The 17615-nt window shown below is 32.9% G+C and overlaps 1 protein-coding gene across 5 annotated transcripts; it reads left to right on the top strand.

Annotated features, from left to right (window-relative positions):
- Positions 1-4929: 4929 nt before the first annotated feature.
- Positions 4930-8496, top strand: LOC133809507 (uncharacterized). Of its 5 annotated transcripts, none has more exons than XM_062245956.1 (10): positions 4937-5499; positions 5739-5840; positions 6403-6487; positions 6595-6663; positions 6898-6967; positions 7201-7252; positions 7489-7601; positions 7692-7761; positions 7858-7943; positions 8049-8496. In XM_062245956.1, exons 1-10 carry the CDS (start codon positions 5161-5163, stop codon positions 8089-8091), a joined length of 1029 nt encoding a protein of 342 aa, XP_062101940.1. In that variant the 5' UTR covers positions 4937-5160; the 3' UTR covers positions 8092-8496. The 5 variants fall into 5 exon arrangements, 3 of the variants coding, with proteins under 3 accessions (XP_062101940.1, XP_062101939.1, XP_062101941.1); XM_062245955.1 differs by having other exon boundaries at positions 6895-6967; XM_062245957.1 differs by having other exon boundaries at positions 4940-5499; positions 5778-5840; positions 6895-6967.
- Positions 8497-17615: the final 9119 nt, after the last annotated feature.

Below are 17615 nucleotides of genomic sequence, written 5' to 3'. Positions count from 1 at the left end.
AACCCTTAATTATGTCACCTTTCTTGTATTATGACTCCATTAGCGAGCAATCGTGATTATATTCTTATTGGGCCTAGATTGGTTTGACCCAAGTGACATGACTGCCTATAAATAGGGTCAGTTGTGCATTGTAGCGAGGATCCGAGAATTTCTCTTGTAAGCAAAACGCTGCTAAACTTGCAGAAAACCTCCATTGTCAAAACTCTCTAAAGCCTAATACTAGTGACTCATGGACTAAGGCTCATTAACGCCCTAACCACGTAAAAATTGTGATTGTTCAACTCTTGTCCTTTCTTTCCAGCTCTTATTTTATAATATATTTATAGTTTCTGAAAAACTCAGTAAACAAAACTGATAAAACCCCTAATTCTAAAATATTAAAGGGTTAGGATTTATTTAGGAATAAAGATAAATGTAATTTTTTTAATTGTGTCATAATAAAAAACAATAATATTTTTAGAGGCTGATTCCTACAATTAATTAGACGAGCACCAACAACCTCTCAAGAACAAAAAATGAGGTGGTAGTTTAATTGGGAGCACCGGTGGGGTGTTAGCTAAAGGGAATCCTACGCTCAAGTTAGTCAGATTGTCGTGAAAGATAACCGAAAAAAGTAAAATAATAACACAAGCAATAATGAATAAGAGAGTATTATGATGACCAGGTGACGACGGAGCTCGACAGTTAGGTTAGGTTAGTCTAACTGGTTCATGGTCAGGAGACAGCGGAGCTCGACAATTTGGTCAGGTTAGTTTGACTAGTTTGACTCGCTTGACTGGATCGACTAGAGGGAATCTTGCTAGTCAAAAAAAGTATTCAGAGTCATGGAAAATGTAATGCCCCGAAATCCCTAATGCGATTTAATGGCTGGATTAGTAGGCCAGGAGGGCCATAACTGTTTAATTATGCCATTAAATGATTATATGCATGTTTATGTGAATTATATTATAATATGATGTTAAATGCATGCATGTGGGTCCACATTTAATTACAGGGGTGTTTTGGTAATTTGGCCCATTGAGGGCATAATTGTATATTTGTATGCATGTCGGTGACATATTGTTGAGACCACATTATAATGTGGGTTTGTTCGAGCTATTCGGCATGAGACGATCTTGGAATATTAATTAGCGGTCTAGTCATAACAGGTTTAAGTTCGGGACTCGGGGTGAATCTCGAGGTGATTTTAATGATTAGAGCATTACCGGGAGTTAAAGGGTAACATGATGTGAATTATTGGTGATTGTTGGGTGGTTGGGGGTTCTGAATATAGCGCTGGGGCACTAGGGAGCAGCGCTGTAGCGCTACTCAGTTCCTCCAGAATCCCGTTTTGAGTGTTTTTAAGGGTTTTTGGCTCGGGGTTTCAATCCTTAAGGCCCGGGATCGAATCTACTCACCGTGTGGGCATGTTTCGAGGTCTCGAGAGTGGGGTTTAGGTTTAGACCCTTTCATTGTTGATTTTTGCTAATGGAGGTTATAATTGGTTGTGATTAGGTAACTGTTAAGGGACCAAAATGTTGATCGTTCTCAGGATTCATTCTTATTATATTTCTCGCTCGAACCGGAGGTAAGAAAACTGCACCCTGTGTATATGACATGCATGATTGTTGTTGATGCATGTTGGTTGATAAATGTGGACATTGATTGCATATTAAATGCTAGTAGATATTGTTTACTTGTGTATGGCACTGATTAGTCAGGGACGGCACTGGTCGCGTATCACTGACCTAAGAGTCAGAAACGGCATAAGCGTCCTGAACGCAGGGCCGAATGAAGATTAGATATAATCGATATCAGCGTTGAATGACTCTAAGGCATTAATGCTAGACCGACCCTAAGGTCGATGAAACTTATAAGCGCTTGGCTAGTCTAGGACTAGTTACTTAGAGCCAGGGCCAAAGGCCTAGGGGATTGCTTGTCACATGGCTAGGGAACGGTGTTCCATGGTTATGACTCTATGGTCATGAGGTAGGTTATGTTGATGACTAGTCATCATGCACCTAACCTGTTTAAGCTAGTGAGAGGATTATCGTCACATGGCTATTGGGAACTGAACCCACCTTAGTGACTTTGCCAATTGTCACTACTCTATTCTGGACTGAAAGTCCTAAATGATTATTATGATCATTGTTGATATTATATCATGTTATATTGTGTTTTTTTGCTGGGCCCTGGCTCATAGGTGCAGGTAAAGGGAAAGAAAAGCTCACCCAGCCTTGAGTGGAGAACTTAGGTGGTGATGTGTACATATGCGGCCGCTTGACCACCACGGCCAAGGAATTCTCAGAGGAACTAGGGGGTTTACCCTATTTTTGCCGCTTAGGTCAGCGGGTTTGTAAATTTGAAACAGTAATGACCATTTTGAATTGTAAATAACTTGTAAATATTTTGATGGGCCCATGAACAGCTTTATGTATTAAATAAAAATATATCATTTCCTTTTGATTGATTTTCCACCTTAGCCTGTTAATAACACTTTGTTTTTAACCAAATGACTCGGGTAGCGGGTCAAATTTTCGGTTCACCGTAACTGTTCTGGAGTAACCAGGGCGTCATAGAAAAGTCACCTCCAACTTTGCCAATTGAAAAATTGTTGCAAGAGTTGATTTGTTCATTATAACAAGTAGAGTATTTTATCTGTTTTATAAATGGTAAAATAAACTTCCTTGCTTAAGAGTTACAAAAGTTAAAAGAGAGTACTCTACTAATCTGGATATATATAAAACAATGAGAATCATTACAAAAGTTATGACTTCCAAGTAGTAAATAAAGTTAGGAGATCGCAAAAGAAGATCATGATATCCATGGCCATATACATATGAATATCCATGATGATCAACACGGTCCATTATATATATATATATATATATATATATAGAAAATTGTTGTATTTTTTTAATGAACGAAATACTCTGTTAATATATCTATATATATATATATTTATAACTAAAGTTGAACTCTTGCACACAGGAAAGCTGAGTCGAATCAACCAAGGATTGGAAATTGTTCTCGGACACTTGCCTTCTTTTTAAGAGAGAGAGAGAGAGAGAGAGCAACATATGGAACATAGAGAGACACCTTTGGGGACACCCATCAAGAAGCCTCTCAAGCTCAACGCATGTCAACTCCTGCCAAGTTACATTAAATAACTCATCCGAAGTTACGTTACATCATTTATACCAAAATAACAAAAAAATCACATTACATAATATATTTATATATTTTCTTGGTGTTTCATTCTAATTAGCTAACAATTTTTCTTGTTATTTTTCAAAAATAATGGTAGTTTATTTATTTTCTTGGTAAATTTCGTGACATTTAAAATATTATGTTTTTTCACGGTTGTTTTTTTTTTAGTTATTTTGTAGTTTATTTTTTGAATATGTTTAATTTTTGTTTGGTATATTTTGGGTTGATGTAATGATATTTAGTTGGTGTCTAATTAAATATATTACTAGTTTAATTTTTTTTGTTTGTAAGATATCCAACAACCAAGTCAAATCAAAACCTTTAAGTCTATTTTTTGTTTTTAATCATATACTGGATGTGTTTCTTTTTTAATATTAGGACATAAAGATTTTGTATATATATATTTGTATTTTCTGGAAATATTTTGTGGTTAATTTTTAGTAATTTTTTAATTTATTTTGGATATATGTTTAATTTTTTTATATATATCTTAATGTTTAGTTGATTTTATATTTTTAGTGTATTTTTAGTAAATATAAAAAAAATTCTATTTTTTATTGTTGTTGTTTAAGTTGATTTTGGGTATATGTTTAATTCTCTGTAAGTATATTTTGAGTTAATGTTCAATTAATTTCTAATTGCTTCAATTTTTAATTTTTTTTTGACACATTTTATAATGCAATGATAAGCTTTTTTATGTTTTTTTGTTATTTTTTTAGTTTATTTTGGGTTTATTTTCATATATTATGATATATATATATTTAGTTTATTTTTTACACATTTTACAATATAGTAATAAGTTTTTCAATGTTGTTTTTTAGTTTATTTTTTGTTGCTGCAACATGTTGATGTTTACTTGATTTGCATGTGTGTTTTTCAATATTGTATTATTGTGGAATCGCATTTTTGTAATTATGGAATTTTTTTAATCGTATTTTTTAAAACTTGAATTAGTAAAATTGAAAAAAAAAGTCGTAAAAATATAAAAAAATATTTATTAATAAACCCTTAATTATTTGGTATGCAGGAATCTGGAGACGGTAATGAGAATTTGAACACTTTATGATGTTTGGTACTGGGTCAGAATTTTTCTAACCTGGGAAACTGTACTTCAGGGATTTTAACTTATCCTGATTCTTGTTTCAAGTGAAACTCATATGACAAGTAGTTTTCAGATACTCAGAAATATGAAACACTTCAAAATTATTATTATTATTATTTAAAAAAAACAATCTTAAACCAATAATCTTTTAGTTAATGACTTATTTTATTTTTGAAACTTATAATATAAAAATAAATATACATATATCAAAATATAAAATAATAAATAATATTTATTTATTTACAGAAATTGATATATAAAACCTTTATATAATTACTTTAATTCAAAATAATAAATGAAATATTATAAAAATAAAATAAAAGTATTTTTGTATTTTTAAAAATTATACTTGATTATAGTATATGATGTTTGTATTTTTTAATTTTGTTAAAAAAATATTTCACAAGTAAAATTATTTATAAATTATAATCCAATAAAACATTTAGTAATTTTTAAAAATATCATTTATTTTTTATAATTATATTATTTATTATTATAATAAAATATATTATTATATTAATTATACGAAAACATAACAGATTAGTATGCATAACAAAACAAGTCAATAAGACTTTACCCAACCAAACAATTTGTCGTAAGTTTACATACTATCACGTTACCAAACGGCCCCTAATTATAATTATTACTCGAGCCGGCCCAATTTCTTGATCAGAGTTTGGTAGACTGGCTTGGCTTCCCGCTTCAGCTCGGAGCCTCTTAATAGTGTTTCCATAATCATAGCATCATGTAGAAGAAGCAAAGGACGAGTGAGTAAAACACAGACCAAATTCTAGGGTTTGATTCTGCCCCCAATTCTCTACCATATAGGGCTTGATTGATTGATTTCTTCTTCCCCCAATTCCCTTCCCATGGACGATATGGCCGCCTACTACCCTCCTCCTCAGCCTCAACCACCACCTCCAGCTTCCTCTCACTACCCATATTACCAACCCCCACCGCCACCTCATCCGGTGGCGCCTCCGCCTTCACACCACCACTTGCCTCCGCCCTACTTTCCTCATAATCAATCTCCTTATTCATCCTACGCGCCACCGCCTCTTCACTCACCTGCCACCCACGATGAGGTCCGAACCCTCTTCGTTGCCGGGCTCCCGGAGGATGTCAAGCCCCGAGAAATCTACAATCTTTTCCGCGAGTTCCAGGGTTACGAGTCCTCTCATCTTCGAAACCCCTCCCAAACATCTCAGGTAGAATTAACTCTTTGCCAATTGAACTTTTGAAATAGTTCGTTTGTGTGCCCATTGATATTATGATCATTTTTACTAATCCATAATGGGGAGAAAGGAGAGAGGCAAAAAAAAAAAATTCTTCTAAACCACATTGGGAAAGCAAATGAGAATGTATTTGATTTCATTGCTTTATTCCAACCTTTCCTTTTCCATTTTTTCTTCTCGTTATAATAAATGTAAAGGTGCCTTTTTTGTAGTCTTCATTGGTTAGTGCTCTGATGTTCTTCCTGTGGCAGCCATTTGCTTTTGCTGTTTTTTTGGATCAGCATTCTGCAATCGGGGCGATGCAGGCGCTTAATGTAAGACATCGTGCTGTGTGAACTGTTCTACATTATTCTGAATAGAAATCTTTGTGATATAGAATGCGGCGGTGGTGCCATGTTGGGGAGCTCAATTGTTGGAATGTAGTTTGTATTCGAAGTCAAGATTGCGATGTTGGTGTTTAATTTATTGAGCGCATCAATATAGGTGACACGTAGGGGATATAGCTATAATGTGGTGCTGCTAGTTACATTGCTTTTCATCGTGATCACAGCAATGCAATTGTTCTATGAAACTTTTATAAGACTCTGGGGCTTTACTTTAGGTCTGAGAACTCGTACACATGGGTATGTAATGAGTTCAACACTAGTAATAGATAGTGTAGAAGTTTTTCCACATGTTAGGCTCACTTTGTTTTGCTAGTGGCAATTGGTACTGTAAAGTGATTTGGATTTTACACTCCCACTCTTGTGGATGCTGTTGACAAGTTTGTAGATGCAGTAGATAAGTATTTGCATTAAGTCTATAAAATAGGCTACGGTATTGTATACCTAAGCCTAATAAGGACCATTGATTAAAATTTGTAAATGCTGTTTCTAGGGAATGGTATTTGATCTTGAGAAGGGGTCAACACTTTACATTGATCTAGCCAAATCAAATTCTAGGCCAAAGCGATCAAGAGCAGGTGTTTTTCTTGTTTGGACTTGTTACTCTTTTTTCTATTTCAATTATTCCAATGGTTTGATTGTTTCTTATCTGAACTCTGTTTCTTTGCTTGATCATTTCAAGTAGATGATGAAAGGTTTGGCTCAGATAAGAGAGCTAGAGGGTCTTCATTTCCAAGAGCGCCTACTGATTCAAGTGAGTGTATTCTACAGGATCTCTTTACACCTCTTTTACCTTATTTGCTCTATGCATAGTAAAGTTTTTCACTATTTCTTCTCTCATCCAACTCTCACTCCCTGTCAATTCGTGTGGGACTTTATTATTTGATGACCGATTTATATGTTAGAGTTAAAATTGTTAGTCACATAGAGGACACGTTCTTTTAAAAGGCTCACAATGCACATGTTTTGCACGCTTGGACACTAGCAGGTGTTGGCAGCATGCACATGCCTGGAATGGGTAATTCTGCTTACAACATTGGTTATCCATCTACACCAAGGTCATCTGCACTACTTAAGCACATTTTTACCATGTAGAAGAGATTATGTCTATTTTAATAATCTGCACATTTGTTTATTACTTCAAGCTGAAAGGTCAAGGGTATAGTGAAATTAAGTGCTTTGTTCCCTGAATTTAAAGTACATCTATTGATCTTTCAGAGTTCCATTTTTATTTTATATGGTCGAACATGTACTAATTACTTATCATTTTGTTATTTGCTAAACCATTTAGCCAAAGGAATTTGGACAGCAGAGCTGTAAATGACATAGGTCCTCCACATTCGGTAGAGTTATTTTTCTCTTACCCTTCCCTTTTTCTTAAGATATTGTTTGGTTTATTACATCAAAACTGATTTTTGGGTTTTCTGTTGCACTTCACATCTTTAATGTTATGATTGTCTTCTTTTATAATTGATTTATTGCTGTAGTCTAACCTTAAACTGGAATACTTGGTGCATGATATGATCATGATTGTTCTCCAGTTTAGAAGAGTAATTACTATGATCTCTTACACTGACAGCATAATTCTTCAGCATCGCATTTACCACTCAATAGTCCTCCATGCCCAACTCTTTTTGTGGCCAATTTGGGGCCATCTTGTACCGAACAGGAGCTAATTCATGTATTTTCAAGGTTAATACATTATTTTCATCTTATTTATTATTCTTTTTTAAAAGACTTAGATTTCTGATGTTATTTTGTTTTGTTTAATGTTTCTAATAGATTCCCTGGGTTCTTGAAAGTGAAGATGCAAGGCACATATGGGGCTCCAGTTGCATTTGTTGACTTTGAGGTACTAGATCTTTCGTTTGTGGTTCTAGTTTTTCTTGAAACAAAATCCAATTTTTTTTTCATGTTCTACATAAGATTAAACGCTAAATCCATGCAGGATACTGCTTGTTCAACTGGGGCCCTAAATCATCTTCAAGGCACAATTTTATACTCTTCACCAGCCGGTGAAGGCATTCGATTAGAGTATCCTTTTTTCTCTCTTACTGCTCTCTCTCTCTCTCCCTTATTGCTTTTGTTCCCTTCTTGGTAAATACTGTTTAAAGGTCTTTTTCTTAACGAGAACTCTAGGTTTGCAAAATCAAGGATGGGAATGCGTAAGAGGTCAGATTAAATCAAGTGAACGAGGACAATAGCTGTGTAGAGCAAAGTTGTCCTCCATGAAATTTCTTCTAGATCTTCGAAATTATTTCGTTCAATGTCAAATAGTTGATCGAATTTTAGTTACCTTATAGTACTGTGTACCAAATTTATGTAGACTAGATATAAGGCAAAGCAGTGGCCCTCATCATAATATATTTTTCTTCTTAAATGAAGGCAAATTATGTAGTCCCTCTGTTCATTTTGAGGTGTGAGTACCCTCTATGCATTTTTAGCCATTAGATTTTTTTGTAAAAGTGAAAAGTTAAATCCTATGGTTGAGACTGATTGAGGGGTAAGACTCTTGTTCAAAATGGGTAACCTTCTGAATTTTTTTGGGAAGATGTACTTTTCTTATTAAAATTTTGAGAAACTTCAATATTTTTAACCTTAGGAACTAATTGTTTTGGGCTCAATTAAATTTTTGTCTTAAAATAGTCTAACCAATTATATTTTGACACTTGTAATGTTTAGCTATATTTAATGTATTTGATTTTTTTAACCAAATATCAATAGTTATTAATATCTAACCATAAAATGAGACCTTTTAATTATTACATTCTCTCTATAAATTTATAATGATTTTTACACTCATTTTTCTCTTATAAATTTAATTTAGAGTTAATAATATAAAAAAAAAAAATCAAAGAAACTTCCTTGTCATAATTTTTTTTTTCAATTTAAAAGCTAATTAATGTTCCCTTAATATCAAGAGACTAAAAAGATCTAAATATTTCTTTTACTACTAATACTATTATTCTTCTGTTAATGTTATATATTAAATATAATATATATATATATAAAAAAAATTAGGTTAGTTGGAAATTTTCGGCAATTGAGAAATTATAATCTTATTTTTTTTGCATGATGGTGCAAATTATAGTTATAATATACATCTTGCCAATTTAAAAAAAAAATTGAATAATTTATGGTATCGAAATGAGAGTTTAAATAGTTTTGAATTTTGATTTCGACACTGTAAATTTTTCGAAAATTGGCAAAATGTCTACTAGAATTATCATGTACATTATCATTAAAAAAAATTGGGTTATAATATCTTTAAGTACCAAAAATAGAAAACATTCCTACAGTAGGGGGCAAAAGCAGTGCCAGTCCGAAACTCCATATATATATATATTTACATGTATTTTTATAAATAAGGCTATTTAATTTTTTTCTCAAAATTTTAAAATAGTTTAAATGAATTAAAAATATATATCATCAAATTATTATTTTAAAAATAACATTGAAGACTTAAAATTAATCTTGTAACATTTAGAAATTGTAATGTTAGTTAACGATATATATATATATATATTTAAAATAACAACGTAACATATATTTCTTTTATATTAAATATATATTAAAGACTTAAGATTAATTGATTATTTGTATTTATTGATTATTAACATGTATCCAAATATTTATATAATTTACTAGGTAAAAGCGCTTAGTTTTAAAATTGTAAACATTATCTATAATTTTAATAAAAATTGGTTCATTGATTTTTTAAGAATATATATATATAAAATAGAATGAATTATAATTCTATAGTAAATTTTATATCAATAATCTCTACATATATGACATCTAAACACAACGTTGACATAGATATATATTTACATGACTACATGAAATATATATATAATACAATAATATTTTTAAAAAAAATTAATAATAGAACTAATAAAATAATAGAAAAAATCATAGTGTAGTCAGTAGTATATATGCATCAATTATTTTTAGTTTCTAATATATCTCGCAATATCCTTTGGTGAATTTAATGAAGAAAAAAAGTTTCAATCACTTGATAAAAAATAAACTATCACACAAATTTATAAGATAAACAAATAATATGTATGTCTTTATTTACATATTATTTTTAAATAAATATGATTCAAGTATTTAAATTATCATAAAATATCTTTAAAATATTATATTTTAATTAATTAATTAATTAATTTTTGTTTAAGTTTATGTTTGTTCTAGTTTTTAAATTTTGCAGTGACAACAAAATATTATATATTATATGTTTAATATAATATTAAGTTTAATTAAATTTTATTTAAGCTATAAAATGTATGATTTTATTATTTTTAAATAATTATCATTGTAAAATATCTCAAAAATATCATATTTTAATTTATTTAATTAATTAATTATTTATTTTATTTAAGTTTAAGTTAGGTTTACAATCAACTATTAAATATAAGAATATTCGGTTAAAATTAACTGTAAAAAAATAAAAAACAGTTAAAACCAATAATTTTTGTTATCTACACACTTTTTATATAGAAGAGATAACGATTTAAATATATTGTTGAATTATATAAAATATAATAATATTTTACCTATGATTTATTTTTCCTTCCAAGAATAATAAATATATATTTAAAAAATAATTATGTTTTTTAAATTTTGAAAAACAAATCAATTGAATTTTGATAAGAAAAAAAAAATAGTTATAACTAAATTTAAAGTAATGTGCATAACTCTTTTAAAACAATCAGTCCTGAAAACAAAATTATATTATATAAATATATAAAACGTATATTTAAGGAAATAATTTCAAGTCTTGTGAACAAAAAAATATATAGTTTAACTTAAAAAAAAAGTTATTATTAATTTATAATATATATTTAAAAAAAGTAAAAATAAAAAGAAATAATAACTTTCACATATTAGTTATATATATAATACTTATGAATATGTAGTTAGAGTTAAAACAAATTTAATAAATTATATATAATATTGCCTATTCGATCCAAATTTAAATATTTGTAATGGTGTAATAAATGAATTAACGATTATATTAAGAAAAAAGTTGTACATTTTTTAAGGAAAAATTTGTACATTTTTATACATTAATTTGAATTTGAAGGCAAAAGAAAAAAACCAAAATAACAACACGCTTGGGTTGAGAAAACAAGTATTGTAAAAAGATTATTATATTCATTAACAACTAATATTAATGGTTTTAATTTTAACAATGTAGGTAAACACATAGTTATTATTATTATTTTTAAGGGAAAAAACATAGTTATTTTGTCATTTATGAGTATGTTGACATTGTTTTTCGTCAACTTGAGAACATAAGAGCATAAATTCAACAAGAGAGATATAATAAAATAAATAACACCATATTTTATAGTGGTTCGGCCCCAAAAAGATGGCATATGTCCACTTAGTCACTTTTATTAATATTTAAGCTTGAAGAACCATAATTTCCGCCGAACTTGCATCGCTGGTTATTCTATAGTGTTCCTTCGCTTTTATATTACATAAGGACGGTTTATACAAGAATGAAGTTTTTGCATTATTAATTGCCTCCCCCAGATTTATATCTCATCTCCTCTTATTTATAGTGAGGAGATTAGAGTTACAACTAGATCATGGGTCTAAGTTATTGGGCTTAGCCCGCAAATAATACATCACAACACAAATACAGTTATATTTTGATAAATGACGGCACTGTATTCCTACACTAAGTCTGTTAGCACAGATGTTGTGTGTTGAATAAACAAGATCCTCTTGTTAGCGTGTAATGGTTGCCTTGTGCGAACAGAGGTTGAAGAATGTGGCTATGTGACAAATCCCTTTTGTTAGCGCTTGGTAGTTTGCTTGTGTTTCGTGAGAAAAGGAACTGCTTTGTGCTTCGTGAGAATAAGAACTGCTTTGTTCTTTGTGAGAACAGGAAGGTTGTAGGTTCTGTTCATCATCCCTTTCTAACTGTTATTTTTTTTTAAATGTCATAAATGCCCAAAAATTGGTATAACATTTGCCTCCCAAGTCAGTTTTTGTGCTTTGCACAATTCTGGCTTAGTTATATGAGCAATTTCACCATTTTTTCTTGGTTATACACTTAAATGACATTTTAGTAAAATAACTTTTCTCTTTAGAAACGAACACTTCTGATTGTTCTATAAGCACTCTTTTTTTACCGCCACCTTTGGGCTTGTTTATACTTGCACTCCTCAAATGAGTTATAAGACCACTATTTTTCAAGGATTCTAGGCCCAAACTTTGCAAACCCTAAGCCCAAAGACCTATTGTTGTTCACTTAGAGACTGAACTTAGGTTGCAAAAACAAGTAGCCGCCAGCCCTTTTTGACTTTTCATGAACTTCGTAGTCTAGCCGGAAAAGGAACACCATGGGAGGAAAAGCTTATGTCACTGGCCAAAGCGCAGCTATCATCACCAGAGAATGAGAGTTCTTGCCGCCACCTCTCTACTCACTTTATTGTGTATGTTCTTCTAGCTTATGCAATTGGTTGTAATTTTAAAACTCTTAACATTTTGCAGCTTTGAAGCCACATATACGAACTACCCAAAGGTACTGCAACTTTTGGACTCACCTTGCCGAGACCATCTTTGTTTGCAGCCATCATCTTTGGTAAGTCCTCATTTGCTTATCATTGCCTCTTTGAGATATTAACTTCTTGTATATGCACAAACAAATTTTTACCATATGTACACAAGCACACGAACTAGTACACTTTACCGTTAGAGAAGATCATCTCTTGGTCGCCTCTTGAATATTGATATTCTTACCAAATAAACACACGTCCGAATAGATTTTGAACTTCTTGTTTTCCATAGTTTGTTATCAATTCACTAGCATTAATGGTCTTAAGCGAATAGACACCCTTTGCATTCACCACTAACGAACAAGTCCAACATCAAACGTAGACAAACATGTATCATTTCTGGTCGCCCACGTTTACTATCTCGTATGAGAATTCCGCCAGTAGAGTAGAGGGTCAATTCTTTCCTTGTTTACTAGTATAGGAGAACAAAGCATTTTTCCTCTACTTGTGTTCGCCTAACTTTAGTTTCATAGAGCATGTATGATTGGTCTTTTGATATAAGCACACACATGAACAGTTAGCTTTTGTTCGCTCCTCATAGTGTGCAAACAAGTTCTATCTTGTTGTGTGAAAGAGAAAAAGTTTCCATGTTCCTTCTTGCTTTGTTCATTTCCATGAATAAGAATAAAGATGATTAGCCCTCTCCCAATTATTTGAATGAGTTGATGCCGCTAGAGTAGAGGTTTCAAATTCTTACTCGTTTCTAGGCACACAAACAAACAATTAGTCTCTGTTCGTTCCCTACATACAAATTAAAATAAGCAAACCTTTTTTTCGATTCTGTTCTCATCTGGTATGCATAGGTAGGCCTTGCACGAATAGGATCCTAAGTAACTCCACGTTGCTTTATGTGAATAGGTTCTCATAACCCATTTGATATGATGCTTGTTCGCCCAATCATTGAACGAATCGAATAGAATAATGCAAACAAACAAGACCCTATGATTCACAACCTTTACCTTTTATTCACACCATTTATAGTATAGGCAATCAAATAAGATGTTTCTCCAAAGCCATAGGTGAATAGGTTACATCCTTGAACATATGCGAACAACCCCACCTATGTCTTGGTCCAATCCACCTTTTATGAATAAAACGAGCAGTTACTCCTTGTACAAAATAAACGAACGAACATGCCTTCCTTTATTTTCCTCATGCTTACTTATTATGAGCGAGTTTACTTGTTCTCACAAAGTATAGACTTCTCTGCAAGCTAGATCATTTTTGTATTTTAGTATCTTTTTGGTTTTGTTTGCCCTAGCTATAGACTTGTGGGCGAACATGCCTCATATTGTGTATGTGCGAACATAATCTTTTTTTTTTCTTTCCTCTTCAGGTACTCAGTTTACACGATCTTAGAGCTGTCTGGTTTCTTTTACAATTTGGTTAGACCTCTTTCTCCGAAGTGTATAGGGATTTGTTCATCCCTATTTGCTTTTGATCTGTGACCAAGTCCATGCCTCCCAAGAAATCAAGAGCTTTAATGAAGAGAAAAAAGGTTGACTATACCGAAAAAGAACCTGGAAAGATCTTTAGCTCGAACGGTTTTGTAACACCATGATCCACCTTCTCTTCAAGTGACTTGTCCCCTCTAATAGGTAAGTATGTGCATATTGGAGAACTCGGACTTAGAATCTCTGTTAACGATGAGCAAGCAGGCTCCCCACTAAACGGATATACCGCTTGGAGTCCCATGCATTGCCAAGCAGGTTCCTTCCTTCCACTTCATCTGTACTTTGTGGAAACATGTGACTATTTTAGAATAGCTCCATTCCAACTGACACTAAACAGTTTCAGATTATTGGCACTGCTGGGTATTTTGCATAGAGTGTTAGATTGGCCTCCCCCTAATGCTTTGGAAGCTCACTATTTGTTCAATATCAAGTCCAACTGTGTATTAGGTTATGAAGGATTCTACCACTTGTGTAGCTATTCTGGTGGAGAACTCCTCAAAGGTGGTGTTTCCAACCCTGGTCACTACTTTAGTCTATACTTTTTTACCAATGTCGTCCAGTCCGAGCACAGGTCATTCTGTGATATTGGTAAGTGTCTGGTTGTTTCCCTTTAATAAGGTTATTTGTTTGCATCCTTCACTGTATGCTCACTTTGTTGTTTCAAGTCACTATAGGCGAACAACTCCAACCTCTGAGATGCAAGAGTGTCTTTCTCAGTTATGGTGATTGGGTGGCAAGTATAGAAATGTGTATTTCCTCATCAATGATAATAATCTGCGATTGGTCGGTCTTCTTGAACCACACCAGTCATTGGATCATCTATCTCCCCCTCCAGAGTTTGACTAGGTTCCTTTTTCTGAGGTTCGGGAGTCTAATGAGAGGCGATCACATGAGGTTATTGTTGTTCATGACAAGCCTGAGTCAGTTCATTTTGAGGTTTCATCTGCTTGTTCTTCCCCAAGCAGTCTTTGTTCTAGGTTGCAAAACTGTTTAGAGTTTGACTTATCGCAAGCTCCTCTCCCTTCCAAACCTTTTAGCGATGTGGGAGGTCCTGGTCTATCTCTTAGAAATGAGGAATTTTCCCTCCCTCATTGGTTGGATGAATACTTTCTAGAGGAAACTTTTACTAATAGTCCTTCTGGTATACTATTTTTTCTTAATTGCATTATAACTACTATATATTTTTTGCATCTTATCTGACCACATTTTCTTTCAGAAAGAGACATGAATGCTCGAGCATTGTTCGGTGGCCCTGAGGTTGTAGGTGCAAGGGCTAACAAGAGGAGGAAGCAATTAGCGAGCAAGGATAAGGGGAAGCTTGTAGAGTCTTATTCTATTTGTTCAGGCTAGAGTTGGCCTCTAGCTGGGGTTACACCGCTAGCTCATGCGACGACTGCTAGTGTGGTTCCCACGACCAGGTCCCTATCTTCCATACTACATTCTCGTGTTCAAATGGTGGTACCCCGATTTGAGGAGGATATTTAGAGTGACCAAATATGGGCAGAATGGTACTTCTCTGGAGTTTTCGTCCCCAATGAGATCGTTCGCCATTCTATTGCCAACACTGTTCAGGTGTGGTTATTCTCTTATTATTGTACTTGTTATATTTCTGATTAATTTTCTGTATTGATCTCTATTTATCCCTCGCAGACAATGATCACGTTGACCAACCTATTAGAATCTATCGAGCAGTTAAAGAAGGACAAGGAAGATACATGTCGTACCCTCATGCCTGATAGACATTTTTCGTGGTGAGAGGAATATTTGTAGAATTGAGCTTGAGCAACTCAAAAGCTCTTCTTGTACTAAGATCAATCAACTAAAGGCTGAGAATGACCATCTCCAGAAGTCTCATGCTGCTGAGGTTGAGCAACTTAAAGCTATTGCGAAAGTTGATCGCCTTCAAACCCTTGAAGAAGAAGGAGAGAACTTAAATAACATGTTCTTTCAGGTCTTGAAACACAATCATCGTATTGACCTATCATTTCTGAATGGAGGAGAGATGTCCTTGCTAGAGGCATGCAAACAAAGAATTTATGAGGAGGAAAATGCTTCCATTCGCATCTCATTAATGTAGTCAGGGGATGGTGATGTTGCAAGGTCTGAAGATCTCGCTATCGGCCTTTCTGATGACCTTTTATCTACCTCTGGCGACCACACCCTTGAGCCTAATTCCTGTTAGTTTAGTCTCTGGTGCATTATATGTTTGAGAATTTTTTATTGGCACACTCTTGACTCTTGATTTTCTATTTTAGTCTGTACTTGCATGCCAACGAACATACCATTTTTCCTTTTGTTCTTAGTGCGAATAGACTAATTTTCCTTTTGTGCATGATGCGAACAAAGGCTTTTTACATGTACCAACGAACAGACTAGTTTGCCTTTTGTGAATGGTGCAAACAGCTTGTGTGTTTTTATATCTGCTTTTCCTCTTTTCATGGCTAGTGTTTGTCTCACCTTTAGCCTTAGGCGAGGAGACACAATTTCGTCTTTGTAGGTAGAACAAATAAGACACCAGCAGGCACATTTTTGCCTTTCTGGGTAGAACGAACAAAACACTTTTTTGGAAAATTTGTAAAAAATTTATCTTATCTTGTGTGTTCTTATACCCTATATGCCCCCAAGTGATTGAGGAGTCTCGATCCTTGATCACTTGTTAGCAAAATTCATTTTTCGTCACCATAGGCTAACAAAATCACTATGTTCGTTTCATATATATAAACATAGTCGAACAAGTTATGCTATGCGAACAAGCCATTAAAGGTTATTCCTCAAACTGGTAGGCGACCAGAATTGGAGGTTGTCCTTTAATAGTGATCAATCGTAGTTTGAAAGTTGTCCTCTTTCCTAACAACGATTTGGTTTTGAGGTTATCTTCTAAATTGCTAGAGAGTAAAATTTGAAGTTATCCTAGATCAAAGTTCAAGGTTATCTTCTTTTCTGAAGATGCTTCCGAGTTAGTGTATCACTCAGTTCGAGCATGGTTCAACCAGGTTTAAGTGTTTGCTTAATAGACACCTGTTAGTGTTTAGGCCTTATACCTGGTTAGGACCAGGATCTTATAGCTTAATAGCTTACCTGTTATTATTCAGGTCTTATTCGTGGTTAGGACCAGGATTTTATAACTTTGATTTTTTCATGTTAGTTTATTAAGTTTTATTTGGATTCATCCTTGATAATCTGAGTTATTGTTGTAGCTCGATTTTTATTTCCAAATTTCACTTTTATACTAACTTGAATTTTTTAGAGCTTGATTGCGTTATTTAAACTTTCAAGTACATATACTTGTTTCGTTTATTATCACAATCACTATGCATACTTACTTCAACATATAAGTATGATGAGCTTATAATTGCTTGAAACTCATACTCCTTTATTCATAGAAGCATGATAGGTTATAATAATTCTTAAAATTTTGTTTCACAAAAAATTTGTAATATTTTTCCTTTTATGCTCGGTTATCTCCATACTTTAAATTTTTTCCAAAATTTCTAGACAACCTTTTTACTTAAAAGATGTATAGATTTTCTCCGAGCTCGTGGTATGGTTAGATCCAACACCTATATGCCCCTAAAGTAACCAAATTATAAGTCTTGAATTATTTTCTCCTCGAGTTTGGGCTGGTTTTATAGTGCGAAATTCATAGTTATCCTCTTTAATGATTATAATCAGGATTC

Source organism: Humulus lupulus, chromosome 1 (genome assembly GCF_963169125.1).
Source record: "Humulus lupulus chromosome 1, drHumLupu1.1, whole genome shotgun sequence".
Lineage (NCBI taxonomy): Eukaryota > Viridiplantae > Streptophyta > Magnoliopsida > Rosales > Cannabaceae > Humulus > Humulus lupulus.
The sequence above is the reverse complement of the archived record's forward strand: the minus strand, read 5'-3'. Positions and strand labels throughout refer to the sequence as shown.